The sequence below is a fragment of the Telopea speciosissima genome, chromosome 11 (genome assembly GCF_018873765.1).
Source record: "Telopea speciosissima isolate NSW1024214 ecotype Mountain lineage chromosome 11, Tspe_v1, whole genome shotgun sequence".
Taxonomy (NCBI): Eukaryota; Viridiplantae; Streptophyta; class Magnoliopsida; order Proteales; family Proteaceae; genus Telopea; species Telopea speciosissima.
This window is the reverse complement of record NC_057926.1, coordinates 55,718,310-55,744,957: the sequence shown is the minus strand read 5'-3', so window position 1 is coordinate 55,744,957 and position 26,648 is coordinate 55,718,310. Positions and strand designations below refer to the sequence as shown.

The 26,648-nt window shown below is 36.9% G+C and overlaps 2 protein-coding genes and 2 long non-coding RNA genes across 6 annotated transcripts; 1 reads left to right on the top strand and 3 right to left on the bottom strand.

Annotated features, from left to right (window-relative positions):
* On the bottom strand, positions 1–25,229 carry LOC122646206. The gene is made up of 4 exons (XR_006330571.1): positions 25,216–25,229; positions 18,831–18,833; positions 16,639–16,645; positions 1–178 (listed from the first exon to the last, which is right to left on the bottom strand). It is a non-coding gene; the product is annotated as an uncharacterized LOC122646206 (long non-coding RNA).
* Positions 111–9,182, bottom strand: LOC122646203 (zinc finger protein CONSTANS-LIKE 9). 3 transcript variants are annotated; one of them, XM_043839701.1, is made up of 8 exons: positions 8,380–9,182; positions 7,738–7,743; positions 5,869–6,249; positions 4,831–5,058; positions 3,338–3,654; positions 1,828–1,986; positions 1,676–1,770; positions 111–449 (listed from the first exon to the last, which is right to left on the bottom strand). In XM_043839701.1, the coding sequence occupies exons 1-6, from the start codon at positions 8,887–8,889 to the stop codon at positions 1,860–1,862; spliced, it is 1,569 nt and encodes a 522-aa protein (XP_043695636.1). In that variant the 5' UTR covers positions 8,890–9,182; the 3' UTR covers positions 111–449; positions 1,676–1,770; positions 1,828–1,859. The 3 variants fall into 3 exon arrangements, with proteins under 3 accessions (XP_043695636.1, XP_043695637.1, XP_043695639.1); XM_043839702.1 differs by lacking the exon at positions 7,738–7,743 and having other exon boundaries at positions 5,869–6,231; positions 8,380–9,181; XM_043839704.1 differs by lacking the exons at positions 111–449; positions 1,676–1,770; positions 1,828–1,986 and having other exon boundaries at positions 3,174–3,654.
* On the bottom strand, positions 12,309–12,866 carry LOC122646205 (54S ribosomal protein L37, mitochondrial-like). The gene has a single exon (XM_043839706.1). The coding sequence runs from the start codon at positions 12,821–12,823 to the stop codon at positions 12,425–12,427; it is 399 nt and encodes a 132-aa protein (XP_043695641.1). The 5' UTR covers positions 12,824–12,866; the 3' UTR covers positions 12,309–12,424.
* On the top strand, positions 13,909–14,371 carry LOC122646207. The gene is made up of 2 exons (XR_006330572.1): positions 13,909–14,065; positions 14,154–14,371. It is a non-coding gene; the product is annotated as an uncharacterized LOC122646207 (long non-coding RNA).
* Positions 25,230–26,648: the final 1,419 nt, after the last annotated feature.

The following is a 26,648-nucleotide window of genomic DNA, read 5'->3' as shown; positions in this document are numbered from 1 at the left end:
AAAAGGAAAAACAGAAAATGAGGATTTTATAATACTCTTGGACTCCTAATTGCAATAGAGCCACAACCACAAGTAGAAATGAAGCAAGAATCTCTTTGCTAAGCTCAAATTTTAGAGCTTTTATGAATACCAAGCCTTCAGCTTTGCAGCTGTGGGCTGTGTTACAACCATATCATGGCTACACATACATAAATAAATAAATAAATAAAAACAAAAAGAAGGTTGATACTAGAGCCATATAAGAGGATGGAACCAGCAGACCTGCTATTGATTTTCTTAAGATTGATCATATACAGAAGCAACTGAAATTGATAAAGGAAGCACTTTTCAACAGACTTGTATATCAGTTGCATCAGGTGCATACCCTCTACCTTGACAAATCGGCTTTCTCACTCACTTCTGCATCAATTCAAGCTTCCATAGAAGCAAATCGGATTCATTTTCCATACCTGAAACACAGAAGGCAAAATTAGATGAGTTCATATAGAAGCATAACCAGTACATGTGTGAATATGCATCAAGGCAAATCCATATCCATATGTTAAACTCATCACTCTTTCTTCAGATCAAAAGTGTATTTGGAGGAGAGCTAGTGTTTAAGTTCTATGATTCCAGTTTATTTCCACAATGGCTTAGATTTGTGGTCGGAGTTCTTCATCTGAATACAAAAACAGTTCCTTAATCATAAAGGAGCATTATTTGCTCATAGAATGCTCCTCCATTCCAAGTACAACTGTTTTCTTGTGTTTTTGCTTCAATATATAATTTGGTGACGAGGGCACAAAAAAATAATTTTGTACAAAATGACCAACCAAAAGACAAAGATCATACTTTCTTGCCATGTATGATTCTTCAAGAATTTCATCTCCATGACTCCCAGTCCTGGTTAATATATAATTTTCAGGCACATTTTTCTTATCTATCCAAGATACTTCAGCAAAAGAGCTCCTTATTTTCTTTTATTTTTTTCTCCACTGGTTCATATCGCTATTGGTACCACATATAATAGGCTGATACCAACCTATGACTTTTTCTTTTCAGCTTCTCTTAAAAAGGAAAAAGAAAAACCAGTCGTGCAAAACTCTATGAAATTCATGAGTATACAACAGTACACATATAATTTTACAGACAAGGCAGAAGCATATTGCTGAGAGATAAGAAGGCAACCAATAGTCCAGTAAGAAATGAAAAAATTAATGTTGGAAGAGTCAATAACAAACCAGTTAAGAATATCAGCACATGCCAAGACGTTGGTGTATGCAGGTATCATAGGCGAAAAGATAATGAGCGAGTATGGATTTGTGTTTTTTGAGTGATCTTTTCTTCACTGAACCAAAAGGATACGTATTTTCTTAATGAAAACAAATAAAATGAATGAACAATGTGATCCAACATCATAACTCTCTGCGTTTGTAAATCTGAATCTTCTTGTTATTTATCCTCAATATTTTCTCTGTATTTTTTGTTAAACAGATTTATAAGATATTAGTTACTTAAATTTTGTCTACAGTATAGGAATCAGATATGTCAGAGTTAATGTTTTGAGTTCATCATGTATCTGAGTAAAACAAAAGAGACATTGCAGGATCTAAATTCTTTAGGAATTATGAGGGCACTTGAACCATATTCATACTAAGAAATTAGGCCAAAAGTTGTTTGCTAGGTCAAAATATACCTTTAATTAACAGTGAACACCGAGCCTTTAGCATTGCAGATTTTCTTTATTTTAGAGCAATAGCAAGGCTTCTGCATACACAATGCTGAAGAAAAAATTGGATCCAAACAATAAAATACCAGCTTTCATCCCAATATATTGATTATGTAAAGGAATAACTGATATAGAAAGATGAGCATACCTCTTAACAGCTCGTTGACATATCAGCAGAGTCAGACTTGTATCCCTCTGCCTTGACAAATCGGCCTTTTATTCGCTTCCGTACATCAGCTCTAGCTTTCCGAGAAGCATATCGAATTCGTTTCTCATACCTAAACATAGGGCCATGCAAAGCAAAATTAGATGAGTTCACTAGGGAACATAACCGGTACATTTACACAAAATGATGTACAAGGAAAAAATAGTGTCATGCTTTATGCTTCTGGATTTCAGCTCTGTTCCACATTTCTGGGTTTGTGTGTGAAGTCCTCACTCTCTATTACAGAGATGAGTCTTTTGGTTAGGTCATAGTTGATCAAGTTGTAGCATGTCATACCCCCTTGATTTTGTTGTACGAATGAATACACCAGACAGGAAAAAAAAACTAGAGTTTGGACATGCTGGCATAAGGACCACTTTAAAAACCTATCATCATTAAATCCAACTCAGACATCAAATAATGTACATGTAAAAGTTTTGGGTTATGGCTACTCTGGGAAATGATTCTAACAAGCAGCTACCTGACCAAAGCAGTGGTGTGTTTCTGGTGGCTCTCGCATAACTATACTTCCTATCCATGTCATAAAACATAGGAAGAAGGTTCTGGAACCAACAGATATTCTTGACATTCTAAGACATGTTTGGTTGTTTTGATAGTTGGACAAAGGGGGAATTTTGTTGACAGGCCACATGTCAATTTTAGTGGTTTACCATGTTTAGGGATTTTCCCTTTGTCTCCTAAATGATACAAGTTCTTCAAATAGAAGCATTACATTGGCATGTGGCAAAATCAGAACGGGACCAAATATTTACCCCATGACTAAATGTAGAAGTGGACGACATGTCCACTTAGTTTGGGTACCAACCACCCTGCCAAACATCAGAGAATAGAACACATGCTGGAACGTTTCTAGCATTGTTAGTGCTGGAAACCCACTTCCTGAAACATACACCTCAAGGATCTAGCACAAAAATATTTTACCAAGAAGATTTTGAATTTTCTCAAAGTCATCCATCAAATTACACACTCGTAGTTCCTTATCTGCATACATTATTGCATAACTTGTTCATATTTTGGTATGCTGATCCTTGTAGACATGGGAGTAGCCTTTGATTTGAGTGTCCTTGTTTGAATTCTCCAAGTCAGCTGAACGTTGGGTGTGGGATATAACAGCTCTGAATGACACAAGCTTCTTAAGATGATTATCCTCCAGATCTTTTTGTATCTTGAGGTCACTGAAATTAAAAAGTTCTTTTCATCTTTTGATCTTAAGTCCAGGAAACCATAGATACAGGTGTCTAAAACCAACAGTTCAAAACTCTTCTAGAAGTTAAAACTCAGCTACTCCAACTGGCCAGAGAATCGGTAATTTGCCTCCTAATGTAGTTAAATTGGACACCTGTTAAGTGCACTTCATGTTATCAGCTTCAAAAGAAGGGATTAGATAGATACTTAGAACTTACATCCGAGCCTTCTTCTTCTCCTTGTACCTAATCATGGCATTTTCTCTTGCTTCAGAGTGTGAATTATCCAGATCTGGCGAATTCCATGGTGGTTCCCCTTTCATAATGTTAGGTGAAATTCCACTATCAAGATAATCAGAGGCACTGCTTTCGGTGCTGGGCCTTGAAAGAGAGAACGACAAACTTGAGTAAGATGGACAGATTGTATGAGCATAATCAATACTTCCAGCAAAGTGATGAGCTTGATCAGAGGGATCAATTTTCTTCTCCTCAAGAGATGACTGAGTAAAGCAAATCGATTGAGCAACTGAGATATCCTGACAAAACAGAAGAAGAACCAAATTACCAAAAAAAGCTATGCACTTGGAGCCAAAAATTAAAAATGGCATCAAAGTTCACAGAAATAAAGAACAAGTACTGACAGTCTTATCTCTCTAGTGAGCCAGTAATTGGAGAAAGTTATAAATACAAGTACCCAACTTTAGCAAGGATGTTCCAAAACTTCTGACATTCTCAACAAAATAAGGATAAATATTCATTTGGCCATGGAGAGAAAAGTATGCATCAATCTGTGTTTACTTGGCACAACTTTCCAAGCGCTTCACTCCTATACTCTTCTCCTTACCCTTCATATTCCATCATACAATTGCTATTCACATGACTCTTAACTTCAACAATCATAACCATGATTTTCAATCTTCTTATGCTACATGATTTGTTTCTTCATGGCAATACAGATTTCAGTATCGTTTGTTTTCTATAACCCATCGTGTTTCATACAGAGTTTCCTGTTAAATATCTTTTGTACACTCTCCTTTTTTTTGGGGGGGGGGGTTTATAATATCTAAAGAGCTCTTCCCGGTAGAGCTTTGCCCTGCTTTCTTGGTCGCTTCAGTGCAATATTGGTTATGCCCCTTTAGGTACACTCTAAGACATGTTTAACTTTCATGTTTGACACAACACAATGAAACAAGAACAATTTGAAATCAATCCCCTCAGAACATCCACCATTCTGAAGTTTCAAATGTCCTACGAATGCATTGGCAATGAAAAACACAATGAAAAGGTGAAATTGAACAGAAGATAGAAATTTTTCTGAGAAAGCATAGAAAAGTTGGACTTACTACAAGTTATGAATAAATTGTATGATATTCTTTTGCTAACTATTTCAATTCCACAGCCCTCCCACCTCTCAGTGTAAAAGACAACTCATTCTTTTAACTGAGTCAAGAATTAATCAAAACACTGTAACTTTTGCACATAGAAACTATATTTGTTGGGAAATCATTTCTTTCACATGTATTTCTCCTCAGATCTTGTGCTTCCATATTTAGCAGTACATTAGCATCACTTGGACTGTCTTATATTTTGTTCACTTTGTCTCAATTATATTTCAATGCATGTTGGTTTTAGACTCTAATTACCCCTGCCCTGGGGTGGGGGAAAGTTGTCCCATATATCCTGATTTGTAGAAATAAGAGACGGTAATCAACCTCCATTGCTCTTGTATAACCCTGTTCTGTTCTTTCAAAGGATACATCATTCTTTGTCAAGGAGCAGGCAACATCTTTCTCAGGAAATGCTGATCTAGTTCGATCTTGATCAACTCCAAAAAGTTCTTCATAGTTTCGGAATGTGAGATCAACATCAGGAATATTAAAACCATCATTGCAGTCAATTTCTTCACAAATTCCAAGGTCTTGCATATTTTGAGACCACACCTGCACTAGTAAAAGAAAAGGATCTTAGATGGCTGAAACGATATCACTACGTGGCAGGATGGAAAAGAACGTCATAAACATTCATGTCCAAATAGTTTTGAAAGAGAAATGTTATATTATTATGAATAATCTATTGGTAGATCAGTAGATGAAGTTGGTTTCTATCATCCAATGTCAGGTCATGATTGAGAACTAAAAGGAAAGAGGAAAAATAGACATTTACATAATTCCTTACTCTTGACAGCTCATTCAAGTGAGATTTGATCAGTCACTCTAGTAGAAGCAGATTAGAAAGGCTAGAGTATACAAAATTTAATTTTAAATATGTCCATGGTTAGTAGGTAATGATGAAATCCTCAGGAATGAAGATCAAAACCTCAAGGAATATTGCTACTATTTGTTGTACGTGATGTACATTACCAGTATCTGATCAGAAATGAGTAAATATTGATGCGGATTGAATTCTATAACCTGCATTAATTTGTATCCCCACTTGTGATGTTAACATCTTTGCTCAGAATTGATAAGAATATTCTTCTCCAAACATGATTTATACTCAATCACTTTACAATTCCTCCCATTACAAAATGAAAGCCAAAAGTCATAATATATTTGATTTCTTTATGAGATTTAGGATTGCAAATCAGAAGTTTGTATGGTTTCCAAATGTTCTTACAAGTATTTCTTTATCATGGAAATTTTTCAACACATCTTCATAGCTCCCTATACAAGATATGACATGAATCATACAATCAAAACTTTGATTCTTTTCTTCCTTTTTGACAAAGAAGCCAATAATAATTACCACACCTGGTTAGTCTGAGCAGGAATTTTGCACTGCCAATAGGTGTCACCATGCAATGGAATACCAGAATTTGAGGAAGGGTTTAGAAGCCCCATTTGAGAGAAGGGCAAAGGAAAAGGCTGCACCAGCTCATGATGCATTCTTTCCATTTGAATATCAGCACCAAGACCCTGAGGATGTTGGCAGTGCTGATCAAGATCTTCAGAGAGCTGCCCTGAAGTATTATCTTGATTCATATATATATTATCTTTAGTCAAATATATGTCAGGTTGCACTGCACTATGTATCAAAGCTGACTGATCATTTCCACCAATGAATTGAAGCCTTTCCAGGTCTAAAATCTGTTGCAGAATCAAGTCGCTATCTGGCTGCAGTTGATTTACACAGAATATGAGCAAGATTCATTGTCTCAGATATCATTAAACACAGTTAGATGACATGGTTGCAAATGAATAATGTTCACGATGATGAGAGAGGAAAGATATGTGATCTTCAGTTCGGTGCATGAAATGACTTAATAGAAGGGGGGAGAAAAGGAAATAATAAAAGATGTAATGTGTTCAATACTAATTGGAAAGTTGTTGCATCAAGAGGGAGTCTGCAACTCTATTTTCCCTGTTTTTCATTTACTATTTCATATACTTCTCATTTTGGTGGACGGTGGGCTTAGCTGCTCAATATGTTGAGAAATTAATAATTACTTGCTACCTGGGTAACTTAGTCTTCAGCTAATATATTGCATTTCTGGGGTTCAAATGTTGAGATGCATGCAATGGAGCTTGGAAACCATAATTATTCATGGAAGCACTTACTCCAAAAATTCCACAAAGGCATAATAAAAGATCCAATATATTGAAATGTTGATACAGAGTGAGTCATAATATGTTAAACCTTGCTAATATATTTGATTTTGTCACCTGAAACACGTGATGATGGACTGTTCTGTTCTACAAAAAATCTGAAACCTTGCTCATATATTTGATTTTGTAAAGAAACCTTAAAGCTGTATTTATTAGATGAAGTAAAAACTTTGAGCTCTTTACCGTTTGGCTGACATGTAAAAACATCTGAATGATCTCCGCTGCAAGCAGCTATGCATGAATTCACTTAAAAAAAGGTTAAAAAATATTCAAATTTCATTTACAAACAACAACTCAGCCTTATCCCAACTAAATGGGATAATCAAATGAAAACAAGAGAAAATATAGAAAACTTAGTTAGCCATATTCAAAATAGAGGCCCTTTTAAAAGCTCTAAAAGTCACATAGAGTAAAAACTCTGGAATGCTTATTCCAGAAATTTAAGCACAGGATCCTCTGTATGGAGCCAACTTAAGGTCCCTACGAATTGAAGTTTATACATTGGACAATTATGACAAATCCAACTAAGGCCAATGAAGACATATGGCAAACTAAATATTTAATGTTACATCTAGAGAGAAAAGTTCTTTGACAAGAAATTCATAATCTTTATAGGCCAAATGGGAGTAGATCACCATAATTTTTAGAAAGCATGCAATTCTGCTTCATCAAAATCATTTTCCTATTTAAAAAATTTTGTTAAACAGGACTCGATCCTGTAACCTTGGTATTCCCTACCATAAATTTAAGGATATCTCATAACAAGCAAATAGAATGCCATACTTTGACACTCTCAACAAGGGAGATGTAGCACAACGCAATGTGGTGAATTCAAATGTGGATGGTTGGTAATTATAAATTAATGAAAGAAAGAAAACGAACCATGGTTACAATAAATAGAACGATGCATCAGTGTATGTGATCCTACCTTATGAAAAGTTTCAAAATTTTCATATAATGGATACAGGAAAATTCCAAAACTGAGACCTAAGATGAGATTTTGTATTGTTTTCCAATCATCTCTTTTCAGCCCTTTAAGAAAAAGATTGTAAAAGTTCATTAGGACGGGCCCATCCTGATTAGGTGGCTCACCAATTTTTAGCCACATGGCTGGATGATGTGGCAATTTTGACTGTTGGATAGAAAGGTATAGGATTGGGATAAATCTGGTCTAGAAAAGCTGAAGAGATCATCACTACCAAGTTTGAAAAATCAATATATCATCAACTTGCTTCCATTGTCTAGTCTTTTATTTTTCAAGATGAGTGCTTCAAAAAGCCATTCATAACCCCAAACCCCAACTGATTTATAAATTTGAAAATCAATTACAATGTTTATACTACAAGAAACTTGTAACTCCAGTTATCCAAATACAATGAATCAGGAAGTGGAAGATTTGGTATGAAGATTGGGAACCTTCTCAATATCTGGGTTCCATCCTGTATCTGCTTCCCTTTTCAATGCTAACTGTATCCACATCCATTGGAGCGTCAAAGTTTTAGTCATTACAGAAATAAACACAGTCATCGATTCTTACAATCTCCAATTAATACTGTTTGAATATAATAGATAAGTAAAGCGAATTAGGTGACAGATAAGTTCAAGTAAGAAAACAGTTAAACTAGCAAATCATTGGGAGAAGAAACTCCTGCTTACCTTGCTTCGTAAATTACTTGAACCCACTTCACCATCTGCTCTAAAGATAGAGTTCATGGAGTTTGCTTCAGATGTTAAAGAAGATCCTTCAATCCATGACTTTGAACCAATAAAATTTGCACTTGGAGCCAAAGAACCAGATGAAGCAGACATAGCCATATTCTGAGAACGATTAGCCCGTAGTTTATTCAAGTCATATCCCCATAAAACAGAAAAGTCCCTAGCAGAAGGGCAACCCATGTAACTACTCACCACTAGTTTTTTATGCTGAGCAGAGGATTCATGCAGGTTTTCATCACAACCATGACACATAAACATTTGATGATCCAAGCACCGAACAGAAGCTGGCTGGTTTCTGCAATCTTCACAGAAAAGGGCTCGATAGTGTCGTCGGGATAAAGCATTTGCTGAATGAGCCCGTGCATCACAGGAAAGGCAAAGATGTGCTGCATCCGCCTTACAGTAAACAACTGGTCTTGATTGTGCACAGAATTCACAGGATTTCTCCATTTGTTTAATTGCTACTGTTAAACTAAAACAGAAAACCTTTAAATCTGGCTGCTGCTGCTGCTGCACTCCAAATTCAAATTCAAGCTGTGACGATTTAAAAACAAATCTAGCAATAGATTGATAACCCCAGACCCGAAAACAGCTGGTGGTAGCATCCTTTTCATTTACAGATCGCTGATCAAGGATCCAAAGTATGAAAAGGCAAAGGATCCTGAACAAGATCTCATTTCCAACGAGAAACACGGAACTCTTAACGGAATGATCTAAGAACAGAATTTCTCGAAACGAAATCTGAGCCAATGTCTATGCCTTCCGACTTCTCTTTCTTGTAGAATTATGAAATGCTTTAAATGGAGAATACAAGTAAATGAATTCTAGATCAAAACTGATCAATTCTAGTTCCAAACGAAGGAAATGCTAACCTTCGTTTTATCCTTCACGGAAAAGGTCTGATCAAGCAAATCTCCTTTCACTGAAAGGAATACAAAGCGTTGGGCAGGATGGGGAAGAAGAAAGTAATTTGTATCAAAGAACCCTAAATAAGGAGTTTAGGGAATCTCGCCATTACCAGAGCTTCAGACGGGAAGACTGAGCTCTGCTGTTATGTTTAGCCTGTTTCAACTTCAGTTTCTCACCTTTGTTTTTTTTTTTTTTTTAATATTTCTATAGTCTATAGACACTCTATCCTCGCGGAGGTGACATTTCAATCCGACGTGTCCGGTTTTGGCGGGAACTTTTCCGACGTGCAAAATGGTACATAGACACGTGTTGGTAAGTGCGAAGTTATCAAGGAGCTTCTGAATGAAGCCCGCATGTGATCCATAAGTACAGCTACGTGAACCTATCATAATCAGACACGTCGACCATGGACTATAAAAGGCAGCTACGTAGTTGCGCAAATGAGGTGGTCCCCGCCGAGATCCATAGAAAGAGAGAGAGCCAGAAAAGGGTAACTAAGCAAAACACGTGAAAACCGTTGAACAGAGACACCTACCCTTAGGGTTAAGGTCTTAGTCCCCTACCTCCTACCCTCGGATTTTGGGTTATTGGTCCGACTTCTTCCAATCCTAAGGGATCAGCACTAGAATCAGACCAATAAGACAATCGATGTCAAACTTAAGATGCAGGATCATTAACACATGCTACATATATAATTTCAGTCACATTAAATTTACAATCCATTATTATTTTTTTCTCAAAAAAATCACGAAACTAATTCATATTATCAAAGAATTATTTTAAGGTATATTTAAAAGTTAGTATTCCTAAATAAATTTTTAAATGATCAGTCAAATCTTTGGTAAAATAGCATATGAGACAAGTACCAATCAAGATGAAAGACTGAAAAACAAAGGGTTTGATCTTAGCTCTCATGACCTTAAGTCTTAAGGATTGTATACTATACTCCATAGGGTCAGGATGTCTCGTTCCAATGGTTCCTAATTGGTATATCGGTTCTGGAACCATTGGGAGACCAATAAATTAATTGATAGATCTAAAACGGGACCAATAACTTATTAGATGGGTCAGTTTCGATTCCTAACAGATCAGTTCCAATCTAACCCAAAATTGACCCCCTAACCCTCGGTTAGGAATTCAGATTTGGGGATTGGGGACGAGAGGGAGAGCTTCCAATCGGACAAGTAGATAAGAAAGAATACATCAGATCCTAGTCTCAATCCAAAACCTAGAAAGAAAGAAAAGTCTTGATCTTAATTGAAAGATTACCTAAACGTGAGCCTATAAGAAAAAAGGGCCCAGTTTCCCTTATCTACACCGATGAGGAAACCTCTTATGTCACGATACCTGACCTTGGATTGGATTAGGGAAGAGTAATTCCTTCCCACTAGGGGTGTCAATTGGTCAGTCGGGCCTAATCGATCCCTCTTATGTTAGGATCCTATATTGTGGCCGGTCCATTTAAGTAATCAATCTTAATAGACTAGGCATTGTCACATTTATAAATAGTCGAATAGATACCAATCTATAATCCGGCTTGTACTATACAAGCTAAATGTGCCTATAAACGGGTTCATACTAAAAAGGCTACAATTGAACTGTGCAAGTTTGGTTCATATAGTTCCTAATGAAATTCAATTCTTTATAATGAAACAAGAATTTACTTGAGGGAATGTTTCTCACCGGGCTAATGGACATACAAATGATAGCATTTTGAATGACATAAATGACCTTGATTATGTGTTTCATTTATTTTTGGCCCTTTAGTTTCATAATGCAATATTATACAATTATCAATTCTATGTTTTTACTCAACCCATAGTCTTTTATTTATAACTTATGTAATGCAAGATGATAAATTAATCAAGGAGATTAAGAAATGGTATGTTTGAAATAAAATAGAAAATTATAGGGTTATTGAGGTAAAACAAATGGTCCAGGCTTAAACGTGTCAGTCTTTAAATGTGCCGGGCTCGATCAAGCACCCTTCAACACTTAACAATATCTATGTTTCTTTTTAGTTAATTTTGCATGTGTTATTACGGGGAAACAAAAAACAAACTAAATTTAGAATCCAAGGAATTGACATTAAGATGAGAAACTCCACTCCCTAGAACTCCTCTCCCCCTCTTCCCCAATCCATTTCAGGAATCCCATCCTCTCTCTCTCTCTCGCTCATAATTTTTTGCAGTTCAAATTTCCATGATAACACATACCATCTTCTTGATCACTGGTTTTCCTTGCAATTGCATCCTTTTGATCATTGAAGTTGTAATTTTTTTTTTCTTTTTGTATTGGTGGAGGTTCTTAGTTTATACTATGCCCAAAAGTAAAAAAGAATCAAAATTTTCCAACCCAAGCTCAAGTATCTATCATTTGTGTGTTTCTTCATTTTCAACCTTCTTATTACTAATTGTTGGATATCTATAGAGAATGTTCTATATTAGCCGTGTGTAAAATTTCAAACTCTAGATCAATCAAATACTCTCTTATGTCTATAGGGATTGTAGAAAGAAAAGATGTTACATATCAAGATCAATGAATTTTGTAATAAAGAACTTTATGGTATATTTAATCCTTCACACTCTTTATGTCATCCTTGGAACCTAGTTCTACCACAAAAAAATCCTTCGAACCTAGTCAATAGTTTTATAGCACTTGCTGAAGAAATTGATAATTTTACTACTGTAAACTTTAGATGGTGTAATGATAGAAGTACAAATACTTCTGTCTCTATATAATCCCTCTTTTTTGTTTTAATATATTTGTCTTTCCATAAAAAAAAATCCCTCTAATGTATTAGCCTGCAACTTAGCAAATAAATAAACCTTCATTTCACTACCTTCTATTTTGTTCTCAAGTTTTCTTCCATCCTTATGCGGAGTTTATTCTCTAAGCGTCTGAGCACAGAAATTAAGGAATAGAAATTTCAACCAAGGATATTTCGGTATCAAACAATTAGTACACTTTCAGTTGACTAATGGACTCATAAGTAAAATAGGTGAACACATAAAACAGGGGAATTCCACTCAAGAACAGGGATGATCAAAGCAAGAAAAATAAAGAATTCATCAGTTCAGTTCTTGGCTTTGAGAGAGTTATTGTCTTTGATCCGGGCACGGTTATCCAGCTTAACAAAACGCTTGAGTTCTTCATATGGAAGAGTTTCCACATTCTTCCTCCTTAGTTCACTCAGTGCAGGCTTCTTATCTAAGAGGTGCCACAACCAATCAGGGTATTCAGAGTCTGCCATGATCTTGGGGTCTGCCCCATCCTTGAGTGTATTGGCACCAACAACTGTGGAGGATTTGACCTCTTTGCTGAGTATGGAAGCCTTTGGAGCATCACCAGCCGCACCTCCTTTCGAGCCCTTCTTTGCTTTTCCACCACCAGCCGCAAATGTTCTACGGCTCATCATTCCAACTGCCTCCTTGGGGATTATGTATTTCAATGATCTGGTATAGCTCATTGCCATTTCTTATCCCTGCAGTACAAAAGAATTGTTTTTAATGTCTTAGTAAACAAATCATAGAACTGATGAAGCAATAAAATAGCACATAAAAAATGGCATGCCATCTGGGAGACGGGGGGAGCTCAAGAGCTCAGTTTTTGTCTCAACTAAGCTAGTAAGCTGACAATCAAAGACAATGGAACTCTTGAGGAATCAGAAGACAATACCTTTCAGCAATGCCTCTTTCATCTCCACTTAACCAAACTGACAATCAAAGATAAGTGAACTCTTGAGAAAGTTCTAAGGCAATACCTCGCAGCAATACTCTTGGAACTGGATATTTTAAATTCTTGGCTGTCTCCTGTTGTTTGATAGGGCCTGTCCTATCTTGTCTAGGGTCCTTTTCCCCTTTTGAGGGTTCTTAAAGGATGCCTTCTTCTGTATTCTTTCTGTCTCAATACACAAAATTTACTTATCAAAAAAATATATATATATATATATATATATATATATATATATATATATATATATCGAAATGGCATGCAACATAGACATAGAGGGGCCAATGTTTAAAATATCCAGCTCCAACTGTTCTTACTTACTAGTTGTGATGACGGCAAAAACTGGTCTCAGACAGAAAACCTCAACATCAGAAGTAGAGTACAGTATCATCCAACTTAACCATGGCCTCCGACAAATGACTTGGCTTCCTTAAAACTACATCTTCACTGGATTATTTTTAGTTTTCATAAAACCCGAAAGGAGAATAATTTCATGCTTGGTCAACTTAGAATAAATAAATAATTTAGCATCATCTTCTAAATAATTTCATGCTTGGTCGTACCATACCGTACCGCGGGGCCACCGCCCCCGCACCCCCAACGAGATCAGTGATGGTATCCCAAGCCCGTGATGGTATCCCAAGCCCTCTGCTACCAACACAGATCTCAGAAAAAGTCCCATTCGGGTCCCAACCAAAGAATGTCGGAGTAGGTTAATCTTCAAAACAGGTACAAGAATTCAAGACACATACACACAACATATATGCACACAGAAGGCAAATCTTTCTACACAAGCTTACATTTGGAGGTACACCCTAAATCCCTATGTATAAAGCAAATTATATAACTTATCCCACATGTGAACTAAGAACATAAAGGATGTGTGAGGATCCAACATTAAAGTTTAGAGTGAAATAGATCCGTGTTAAGTGAAGAAATGTGTGCATGTCAACTTAATTCAAAGAAGCATTGATACAAACAGAAAGTCCATAAATTTGGTATCAATTCCTTTGCAGTGACCCCGGTCAGTTTTAATTCTGGTCTGAAAATGAATTTGCAAGTTTGGGACAAAGTGGTGAAATAATATGTAAAGATAGCAAACAAGAAGAACAAAACCTGAACCCAGTCACATGAACACCAAAACGATCACAACAATAAGATTTGCTAACTTGGAAGAGGCACCAAAAGATGTCTGCCTGTAGACCCCTGCCTTTGCCAAATCATCAGCCACACCATTAGCTGATCTTAATCATCATTGAAAAGAAAAATATTTCTATTAAGTAATTGGGATCTGGGTTTTCTTAGAGTGTGCATATATCTCCACAGCCCTGCCCCATTCAAACTCAACAACTATATAACTAAGGCCATCTCACTCTGAATATCAAGTTTAATCACCCATTGGAAGAGGGAACTCTTAAACCCTTAATTATTGCCTTTCATTCAGCTGTGATGGAATCAAACATCTCAATAGGAACTGAAAATCCCAATGCCTTCAATGATCTCTGAATACCCCAACAATACTGGCAGGCCTGGATTGCCCAAGGAACTGTTGTCAGAGTTCAGCTCGATAAATTTAGGAGGGGGAAATGACCATTCATGATTAATCTGAAGAGCTGAATTGGCTGAATATATAATCTGCTGGCAATTTATGATAAGTGACCTTTGGAATACCAAGAAATAGCTGTCAATGTGGATGCCCATCTAGCCAATTTTAGCATTATAATGCCAATCACTTCTTTTGCTGTCCTACACCATCCTCTGAACATTCTGTTGTTTCTTTCATCCCAAATGGTCCTGAGACCAACTAAACATACATATCTCAACAGAAATTTACCCTTTTTACCCATGAAAGACTGCCCAAATCCCATCACCTCTGTAAGGTCTCAACAGAAATTTACCCTTTTACCCATGAAAACTGACTGCCAAAATCCCATCAGCTCTGCAAGGTCTCTAGCTCAATTTCTTTTGAAGAGAGTCCATAAATGAGACCAAATCTCCCCCCACAAAGCAATATTGAATGAAGAAAGGACATAAAGATTGCCTTCCATCACACGCATTATATATACCGGTGGAAGACTGACGCTTTCCACTACCCTTCCATGGAACATGCTACACCTCCCAAGAAGTGATTTTTAGAATCACATGGTTGGTGCTGGGAATCATTTTGATAAGCTGCATTTGGAGATTCTTTATTCAAAGATTCACTTCTCTAATTTGTGCAGAAGGCTCTTAACAGAATTATGAGAATAAGAAACCCATCCTCACTTTTCTTTCCTTTTTTTTTTTTTTTTTTTTTTTTTTGACCCACAACCATTTCCTAGCCTAGCAAGAGGGAAAGGGCATTAACCATCTAATGCAATCCAGGGTATGAAAAACCCGGCTCAGATCGCTTATGGGCCCATCCAAATTATCCAATCTCTAAATAGATCACTAAGGGCATCTTTGGTATAGTTTTTATTTCTGATTTTTGCCTTAAAAAATGTTTTTGGTTGCATTTGGTATCGTTTATGGAGCCTGTTTCTATTTAAAAAAGATTGAAAAAAACCAAAAACCAAAAATAAATCGAAAGCTGTTTATGGTTTTTGGCCAAAAATCACTTTTTATCATTTATGCGGGGACTTTAATGAGCACGTGCTCATAGGTCACAAATTGAAGGGTAAGAACGTCATTTCCTTGTTTAATTAGAAATATCGACCCTCCTCCAACTTCTTCTTCTTCTTCCTCTTCTTCCTGCGACCCCATCCGTCACTTCCCATTTTTTTATTTTTCCCGCAACTCCATCCGCCTCCTCATCTTCTTGTTCCTACGACCCTCATCTTCTTATTTTTCCTACAACTACTCTTTCACCAAAAAAAAAAATGAAACTACCCTCCCTCTGCAATCTCTGGCAATCTGACGATACCAATGCCAGGATGAAGAATTCGTTCTTCGCCATAGATGAAGGGAAACTCAGTTCTGATTTTTTTGTGTTATTTCTTTTTGGTCCTACCATGGAGCAATTTGTGCCTGAAATGATGAAATCCAAATGGCACCTTATCCCAATTTGCAAGATCGGTCTTCCTGGTTTGGGAAAGAAAAAAAGAGTCTCTGGTCTGAGGTTGACGCACACACACACTTATTTGCTGCAACCGTGGGTTGTAAAGAAAGGATCTACTTTAGGTGAACTAAATTTAGCGTTGAGATAGAGGGTTTGATCGGTCTTCGTGTTTGAGTTTGGTTCTGTTCTCTGGTTTAGATTCAATCATTCTGAGGGTTTGATCGACCTTTTTGAGCAACTCTCTGTTCGATCTGCCAGGCTTAGGATGTAGATCTGCTTTGCTGTTTCGTTCTGCGTTCTTTCGACGATAGGACTCAGATCTGGTCTTCTTTTCGGTCTCGAGAGTTTAGTTTGGTTCTCGTCTTGGATTGGAATATGGAGCGAGGAGGAGACTTGCAGGATCTGTTGCTGCAGAAGGGAAGCTCATGACATAGAAGAGATAAAGAGTTGCAGTCAAACTCAACCTTCTTGATCTGTTTACAGATCTGTTACTTGATCCACCTATACCATCACCTTTCAACACCTGCACTTCAGCCGAACCAGCCCCCCTACCACCTGTCCTTTCAACCTCCATCTCCTTCTCAACGTTTCAGCTAAAGAATTGCCATGGAGGTAGTTTTCCTTCACCGAGGATGAATGAGTGTCAATAAAAATGAGATCTTGGGTGGAAATGAACAGTTCTAATTCAATTTTGATTTGCTGAAACCTTTCGGATTTGGATCTTCGGGGAATAAATTGCAAATGGATGGGTGATCTAAACCCAAAATCCAAAGAGATTGATAGCCAACAACTCGGTTCCAAGTTTATGCTTTGGGAAGGAAGATGGGTAAAGGTGGCATCTCTCCACCCACTCACTTCAAAAAACTATTATACATATAGGTATGCCAAACATATTTCTTTGTCTACAATCTATTCCGTGTAGTGGTTACCAAACGATTTTTATGTTTTGACCAAAATTGGTTTTCACAAATGATTTTTGTTAAACAGGCAAAAATCAAAAATAAAAAGCATATCAAAGAGAGCCTAAGTGATTGGGGGTGACAACCTTGTAATAAAAAATAACTTTTGGAGGGCAACTAGGTAATTAAATAGAGAAATGGGTAAGAGAGGAACTTGATCTATTGAATGAGGGCAGACTTGGGATAAGTCTAGGAAAAGGCTAGGGAATTAAATAGCTGACCCCATTTAGTTGGGATAAGGCTGGGTTGTTGTTGTTGAATGAGAGCAGACTTGGAAGCAAATTGAAAATAAGGATAGAAGAGAATAAGAGAGGTAGAGAGGGGGAATTGTGGAAAGTGGGAGATAAAATAAGGAAAACAAACAAATTGAGGGGAAAAAACCACCATCGTCTTCAACCTTTGGACTTAACCAGGAGGCAGAAGTCCAGCACCTTTCGAATGAGAGAACTCCTTTGGCAAGCCTTTGTTGGGTTTGGAATTTTCGAGGAAGGTCGATCTTGGAGGGGTCTCTTGGATGCACACAAATATCATCCCAAACAACAACTAAGAAGAAGAGGATTTAAGGTCTGAAATCTGAACTGGCGGTAGGTTAGATCTGGTTTCAATTGCACACCATATAACAACAACTCATCTTTATCCCAACTAAATGGGGTCGATGCTGCTGCTGGCACTAGACGAGGGCAGAAGGTGGTGGTGGTGCTTCCTGGTGGCGAGAGGTGGAGGCGGAAAGAGAGAGGAAGAGAAGGAGGGCAGGGGTGGTTAGGGTATGGCGGGAGAGAAGAGAGAGAGTAAAACTAGGTCATTGAGGATCCGAAGGTGGATCTCAATTCTGATAGCATGTTGGGATTTGGGAAATTATGACTTATGTCAATAATTACACTAGCCCCTTTATTTATAATAGTGTGAAGTAGGGGATTACACTCAGGTTACATTAGAATAACCAAAAGGACTGAACTACCCCTGTAAAAGATAAAGTGCTAAAGATTTGTGAGTTTATTATATGAAATAGTGGAGGAAAAAAGTTTATATACACCAACAACAAACTAATCCCAACTAAATGGGATCGGCAAAAAAAAAAAAAAGATTTATATATATATATATATCTTAAAAAATTTCCTCCACAAATGCAAAATATAAATGCAACTCAGCATATCCATTCCATAACATAAAGTGTTGAAAAATTAGAGAACAAATTAAAATGAAAATCAATTACCTAAAGTTTAAATTGAACTTGAATGATTCATAAGCAAAACTGTTAACACGATTGAATAAACTTCATCAAAATAGTCATATCTCAATACCTTCCGAACCCAATTATAAGTAAAAAGACCACATCACGCATAAATCCATGGGAAAAAAAAACAATAATAGATTTTAACAGGGGAAAAAATACAAACACAAATAAGAAAAGCCAATTACCAACAACGAAGGAAATTTTTGAGGAAATTTCAGATTGCAGGAAGGAAGGACTCACTTGAATGAAACTTCAATTCCAGTTGCTCGCAGAAAACAGCTACACCTGATCAACCAAGGATGAAAAGTTTTCTAAGTCTTAGTGAAGATAGAAGAAGTTTTCATCAAGCATTTACTCCTAGTGAAGTTGGGAAAAAACGAAAATTGGCGTGAGTTGAGGATTGTAAGGTGGTGTATAAACCCTTTCGTTTGCCAGAAAAATAGGGTATAATTCTATGGTTTATGATTTTTAGTAACCATAGAATTAACATTGCTAATTGTTGCTATTAGGGCTATCTTACACGCTTTGTCCCTTTGTATTGATTGTTGATTTCTGATTGGAAGGAGAAAGCTGTGTTGTTTCCTTCTGAGACTGTTTCACACTGAAAATTAGGTTGGATTTAATTTGTTGCCACTTCTTCATGACTATTGTGGGATGGAAGATTAAGCTTTTCTGCTTTGATTAGGAGATAAAAGGAAATATGAATAAAAGTTGAAAGAAGCTCCTTCATAAAAAAATGTTCCTCAATGTAAGCAATTGATACAAGAGCAGTGCTTCTAATCTACACAGCTATATATTTTAGATTTGGAAAGCAAATGCTTAGTTGTTGACATCTATATATATATTCTCTTTCTCTATGAAAAACAAAAAAAGAGATGAAGATTTCTCTTGCTTTCTCTCTTTCTCTCTCTTTCTCTGTCCGAGTCTCTCCCTCCTATAAGCTCCAAGAAATTGGTGTAATGAGTTATTGTCTTCAGCAAAGAGATTCTTTTTTCTTTCTTTTTTCTGTTTAATCAAATCTGGATGTTTACAATAATACAAGTATACAATTGCCAATATAAAAAAAATACAACTCCAATTTAAATCAAGATTCAGTATACAATTGCCACTCAGCTTTAATTCATGTTGAATTTTCTATTCCATTGGAATTTAAATTATGGAAAACTTCTTTTTATCTCTATTTCAAGTTGGCCCCTCTACTGTTCCGCCATAAACATGACATTACCATAGGATAGTGATGCAGGAGCACTTCCATGGATCGGGCCAAACCTATTGAGAAGCCCAGATGCCAGATGGAGATGAACCAGATCCAAATTTGGGTCTTTGGTCCAGTAGGATATTTTAGGATTTTATTTTTTGGATTCTTTGTAATTTTTAATTATCTTTTCATTGGAGTTTTACTTAGAGTTAGAGTCAAAGTCGAATAGGCTAGTTAGTTTTGGATTCTATTTTGGTTTTAAAGTTTAGTTAGGAGTTTTTTTCGCATCTTCTTTAAATACATAGTTGTACCCAACGTTGAACCAAAATTTTGAATGAAAAGTTCTTTAAATACATAGCTGTATAGCACTGTTCACTATACAAGGTAACAATGCTTCCATTGATCTCCTTGTATAGTAAAAAAGATAAGTGAGAATGAGAAAAAGAAAAAGAAGAAACCTGCAATCCAACTCCAGTGAAGTTTCAGCTGTGAATGAAATCAGCTGTGCGGGCTATGTCATAATTTGATGCCAAATCCATGGAAATATGATACTCTTCTTTTCCAATGGAGAGACTAGTAAGTTAAGCGCAATGGCATTAGTACTGAATAGATGTAGAAGAAGACTAGTAAGTTAGTTCACCAATTAAAAGAAAGATAACCCAAACAGAAAACAAAGTTGAGTAAGATAGTCAATGGGATAAAATCTGAGTATCTATCGACAACAGATATCAATAAAAATTTGATTTCTGAGATAGATAAGGAACCATATTAATATGGGAAGAAGCAGTGAAAGAAAGAATGGAACCCACCTGTCCGATCGAAAGTCTGATGGGGAAGGAGAACCGAAACCGTAGAAGACCGTCCGCTTAAATTTCTTGGCCTCAGCTGACTAAGCTTTCCTTCTTTCACCTGAAATGATGTTTTGATTTTGCCAGTGATGTAAAATACTGTAGGGTCAGTTTGGTTGCAAGGGAAATGGGAAAGGGAAGGGAAGGGAAGAGAAGTGAAGGGAATTTTTTTTCCCTTTTAAGTCGTTTGGTTGTAAAGGAAGTAAAGTGAAATTAATTTTACTAAGTTGTTTGGTTGTCTGAAAAATTGATGTAAAATAAATGTAAACTTTTTTAAAATTTGTAATCCAACCCATTGTACTAACTTTCACTTATTAAGACTCTTTCTTAATAATTTATGAAAAAAAGAATGCTAACCGGTGCTGCAGTGCAGTGTGTACCTACGCCTAGGCACAATCGCGCGAAATGACCGGCACACCCCCTGGAAAGGCAAAAAGGACCAAGGAGTGTAACAATCATTTCAAACTTTTGTTATATATAACATAATTTTGATGAATTTGAAATAATGTCTGAAAACACATCATAACTACCCCGTTGAGACCCACACACACTTACACACAAATGTGCATAGGCAATTAGAGAGCGCGTCTGAATTCTAACAATTTGGATGGTTGGGAGAGGGTATCACACATCAATGGGGGGATATTATCAGACATTCATAAATAGGTGGGCAGACATTTTATAGTCATTAATGACCATTGAAGCAAAACCAAATTGTAAATTCGGGCCTAATGATTCAAAATGCAAACATTCAATATGCCTCTTCTACATTTCTCTAACCTTGTGTGGAAGAGAAAAATAAAACGATTTCCAATTACAAGCTGGATAAAGGAAATTCTATCTATAACCAGTTAGATTTTTCCTCAATCAACCAAATAGTACATTTAACTTACAAAAAAAAAAAAATTCCAAAACTGGCCACAAACAAGACCAGCCTCAATGGCATGTCTATATCAGATTGCAATGTCAAGTTCCTAATTGAAGTTTTCCAACTACGATGTGAGCACTGTATACAAGGGCAAGGATAGGGTTACAAGAAAAGAATATATATACGGAATAGAAACTAGGATCAAACACCATATCCAAAGACCAAAATTAAGCTCCACAGGAAACACCAATGAAACTCAACGAGTGAGCCAAACATTATAAATCCAAAGTGCAAACAGTTCCATACTTAGCTAACAATGTTGTATCTTATGTAGCTAACAATGTTGTATCTTATGCTAACTCATCTATAGGTTCCCAACCCCACACCCATGTCTTTGCCAAAGTCAGATTTGAATCCATCCTTAGCCTTAAAATAACAAACATAGAAGAGTTCATTGAGTATGCTAGTGAACACAATGAAGGCAGCCCCTGCTCCAAAGACTCCTTTCCTCAAGATCTCGCAAGAAAGAGGTTGGTCCCCAAAAACTGTCCTGTATCTGGTATGGTAGTTATTCCTCACAGAACCCGCAAGCAAGCAAATCTCCGCGAAAAAAAATGCCAACTTGCGATGGACAAATCAACATTATATTTAATGGTTGGAGCAAAGAAGGAGAATATTACTAATGTCATGGAGTGGAAAATTAAGGCATTGGGCAGGCATTGGGCAGATACAGATCAAAGAGAGTTCAATTTGAAAATTTATCCACCATTAAGAAGTACCAACACCCTAAATTTCATCAAGCAAATCCAAGTATACTGCAAGGGAACCTTTTCCCAAAAATAACAGAGTACACCCCCCCCCCCAATAAATAAATAGAAATTAATCAATAGAATCAGTTGAGTCCAATAAAAGGAAATATAAGTAGGACTTATTGAAAAGAAAGGAAGAGTTAGGCAAGAGTTTCAAGCATGGAGGTATTGAACATGATTAAAATGGTTTTTTGTTTATCCTTCTTGCTGATCACATTTCTCAAGTATACAAACTGAACCCTTTGTTTAGCAGAAAAACACTACAAATTAATCAAGTCTCATGACTGACATCATTCATTGTCACAGCATTATGGGATTGTTTCTTTCACAGAGACTGTTCTAAGAAAGGCATAGACTCCTATAATTACCATCTCTTTCATATAAACTGAAGTGTATGAAAACACAAACAAGAAGCATTAGCTTGGCAGGCCATGACACAATGTCTAAGGTAAAAATTGTTTGCATTTTTACCAACACTTCCATATTCAGTGCAGTCCCCAGTAATGAGAAGGAGACCCACCAGACTATAACTAGAACTCTTACCCATCTGATCCTCTGAAAAATCAAGGAAACAGCCAAAGATATCCAAACCAGTCCCCTGAGAAAATCAGCCACCCAACTCAAATTCCTAGATTCATCATTCCAATACATCCCATGCACCAGAAATAATATATGCAGAACTAATGACAGCACAGTAGACTGAAACAGCTACAAAAAATAGAGATTTTCCGCTTCCAAGTGTAAAATCACAACATTTGCATGTGATTAAAATCCATTAAAACTATTTACTAACTTAAAAAGTAAGAGAGAGAGAGAGAGAATAGTACAGAAGTGGCATATAGTGAATACTGCAGACTGGGTCATTAATTGGTCCTTAGGGACCCTCTGCCTCTGCCATTTCATTAGATTCTCTTTTCACAATCAGATAGCTTTTCTGGGTTTTTCTTCCCTCTGAGTTTCTGGCTTTCTGAAGTAACAAAGAAGCCTTTGGAAATGCCTTCTCCAACCACAGCTACTATTCCGCAGCTCACTACTACTTACCTTTCTTGTTTTATGAGATAAGATCTTAACTCCTATATGGAGAATCTCCTGATGATTCTCCTTTATCCCCCAACCCAACTGGACTCTCTCTCTCTCTGTCCTTAGTTCCAGCCCAGTTTTGAGGCTTAAAACTAGGGTCTTCTTAGGGTCTCTGTCCCTCTTAAAGGTGTCTAAATAAGGCCATTCTAGACCTTCATGTACCACTCACCCATAGCAACTGCTGATTGCATCCTCAGTCTCCCTTACAGCAACTGCTGATTGCATCTTATGTAAACTTTGCCGAAGGTAAGTGAATAAGCTCTTTCACACCCAACTATATACATATACATATATATATATATATATATATAAGACTAAGGACTGTCCACAACATAAACAAAACCGTCAACCTTAGACCTATCAGCAGGAGATGAGACAACTTAGCACCTAGAGTGCTTGGATGGAACTGATGTTCCAGTCTAGAGTTCCTGTGATTGGAACAACTCTTCAAAATTTCAGCCAATATAAATGGTAAGGAAAAAATTCTACCCTATACACCTTTATAAACAAACACAATACTATGTAACTGAAAATTTGATTAGTTTGAGAAAAATGGAGGAATAAAGAAAAAGATCAATTCTAATAATTTCAGTGTGCACAAGACACTCCAATCCTTCCTTACCATTACCAGCTAAAATCCCGAAAACCATAACCATTAGTAGATAAATAAAACAGCTAGCTACAAAGAATAATTAGGAAATGCTAACAGATTGTTGGCCCAGCCTAATTCCTTTATGAAGGTTCCAGGTGTTGCGTCAGGAAATCTGATTTTGGGTTTATCAGCAGGTTTTAACTTTTATCAGTAATTGGCACAAAACTTCTATACTCAGGGTAGGAAGACATGGAGATAGGCGGCCACTTTTTCTTAATCATTATGTATGTGTGAAGTTTTTAAATCATGAATCATCAACCTTGACTAGGAAAGGGTCATTGCAAAGAAGGTAACATTTTACTTGCAGCTCTGTTCTACTTATCCACCCTCCTTTCTCATAGAAGGGCAGTCCACATCTAGAGTCTCCTACGGCACCATTTTGGATGATGTTATCTCTTCAAGGAGCCGGTGACTTCTCATCTCTCCAAGCCAGCGGGACAGCATCGACCCCCTGTATTTTGTTTCTTACAAGCTAACATCTCAGGGAAACAAAGGAAACCATATGCATTGAGGTGCTCCAAGTATTCACTGGTCTAATAGAGTCATATGATAGCACCTCATCTCAATTTTAAGATTCAAGAAGCAAATAAAGCATCTCTGTAAGGATAGAAAGCTCAGATAATTTATAGAGAAGAGAGAGAGAGAGACACAGTCACACACACAGAGAGAAAACTTACAGAGTAAATAGATTCTCGCTGGCCGAATTGAACGGAGATGGTGAATCTGCTGCTGCAATAACCGACTGCCACAGGGGGTATTCCGGTATTGTAAGGTCGCACTTCGCAGGTCGCTACAATCGCCGAGGAACGGAGACGGAGAAGAAGGGGGCAAGGGTTTGGGGATTTTTTTCAATGAACCAGTACCTGGATGCAAGATCTACCGAAGACTTGAATCGAAGGCCCCGTCCTAGCTTCGGAGCTTGCTCGAGCTTCGAAGCCTTCTCAGAGACACTAAACCAGCACCAGGAGACGTTAGGGCTTTTCAGCAGAGATTCTCCAACCCTTTCAATCGACAAAACAACGCACAAAGCAAGCTCGAACTCGATTTCTCGGATTTTGAATTTACTTGCGTTTTTAGTCCGAAAATAAAAATTGCAATCTTACCTGAAATTTATTTTCCACGGGAAAAATAATTCCCCGGCAATCAAACACCTAAAATTATTATCTTTGAAAAAAAAGTTTCACTTTACAACAAAAATTTTCATTCTCCTTGCAACCAAACAAACTCATAGTGATTTTATTTTCAAGGAAGGGAAATAGGGAGGGGTATCGCCAGAGAGAACAACTTCGAAAAAGTCCCAGAGAGAGAGAGAAAGACCGGAGCAGGGGAGAGACTACCTGTGACTAGGCAGCAGTCGCCGGCTAAGAATAGAACAGCTAGCTGTCGCGGTGTTGCTTTAGCCCCTCAGGGTTTCGTAATGAGACGGGAGTGGGGGATAATTGGGAAAGACGAGAGAGAAAGGTTAGGTTTCTAACTTTCATTTTTTTTTTTGGGTTTTTGACAAATGCCTCTCCTGGAAATGCTTATTTTTCCAAATCCCCCTAAAACTTTTCTAATTTTAAATTCCCCCTTTCTTTCAATACAATGTAGTACTTTGATTCACGCCGTTAATTTGGAACGTTAGATGTTAGTTTCTAGATATCTAATGACCAAAATGCCTTTTTGATAAAAATTTACCAAAATTTAAAAATAAAATGATCAAATTATCCTCATCTTCTCCAAATTGTTTAGGGTTTGAAATTGAAAATCAAACCCTAAACTATTTGGGGAAGATGAACCCAAATGTAACCCCATGGTACATAGGATTCACTCTGTAACAAATTGCAAATGCTGATTTTTAGTCTTCTTCCTTTCGATTTAAACGGAACCCACGACCAGAACTTCTTCAAGTGTCTCTAACCCTAACCAACTCAATATGAAACCAATCCAGCCGGAACTATAGGATTAGAATCCTAACACTGAGACCTCTTGAATATAACACATAGCTGTTCAAATCTTCAACGATAAAATAATAATAAATATCTGAAATTATCCTAGGCGGAATGAACAGTACCAGCTTTGAAGATGGCTTTAGATCTCCTAACCCCCAACTCCATTAGCCCCAAATTTTGCAATCAACATTGCCCAATAGGAGAGGAACTATTTCCCAAAATTTTCAGGTCGATCTGAGATGATTTGATGAAGTTCCAGCAAACTCTTCTCAACCCAGTAGTATCGTCGTCAGCAAGGGGAAGGAAAACAGTAGCAGAAAAACAGAACAAAATAGAAGAATAAAGGAAAGAAGTGTTGAGGAAATCAGACCTGTGAAGAAGAATGATTAAGAGAAAGGAATCGATTCAGGGAGGAAAAGAATGAGTCCATCCAGCAAGCTCGCACGGCAGCCACAAAATTCTTTTGATTCAGTCTTCAAAACTATCCCATTGATGGGTGATTACGACTTCTTGTAAGACTCCAAAAACATAAATTTACCAACTATGATTATGAATCCTGCAACAAGACAAACCCCATCTCAATTCTGGAGGTTTGATTTTCAGTTTGGAGGTTTGAGTTTAGGGTTCATCTTCCCCAAATGGTTTAGGGTTTGATTTTCAGTTTCAAACCCTAAACAATTTAGAGAAGATGAGGGCAATTAGATCATTTTGGTTTCTAAGTTTATTGGTTTTTATCATAAGAGCATTTTAGTCATTAGATAGCCTGAAACTAATATCTAACGTTTCAAATTAATGACAGGGACCAAAGTGCTACATTGTTTTAAAAATAAGGAAAATTTATAATTAAAAAAGTTGTAAGAGGTATTTGGATAAATGCTTTTTTTTAGGGGGCATTTGTTAAAAACCTTTTTTTTTCTTAGTAAAGCACTTTTTAGTTTTTAGGTTAGTAACT

What these genes read in the sequence shown, in the direction of transcription:
- LOC122646203 (XM_043839701.1), bottom strand. Translation starts at nt 8,889, where the DNA reads ATGGAGAAATCCTGTGAATTCTGTGCACAATCAAGACCAGTTGTTTAC. An exon ending in GTTATACAAGAGCAATGGAG is followed by an intron (nt 3,655 to 4,830) that starts GTTGATTACCGT and finishes CTGTTTTGTCAG; the next exon opens with GATATCTCAGTTGCTCAATC. An exon ending in GAGAAGAAGAAGGCTCGGAT is followed by an intron (nt 1,987 to 3,337) that starts GTAAGTTCTAAG and finishes CCCTATGTTTAG; the next exon opens with GTATGAGAAACGAATTCGAT.
- LOC122646205 (XM_043839706.1), bottom strand. Translation starts at nt 12,823, where the DNA reads ATGGCAATGAGCTATACCAGATCATTGAAATACATAATCCCCAAGGAG.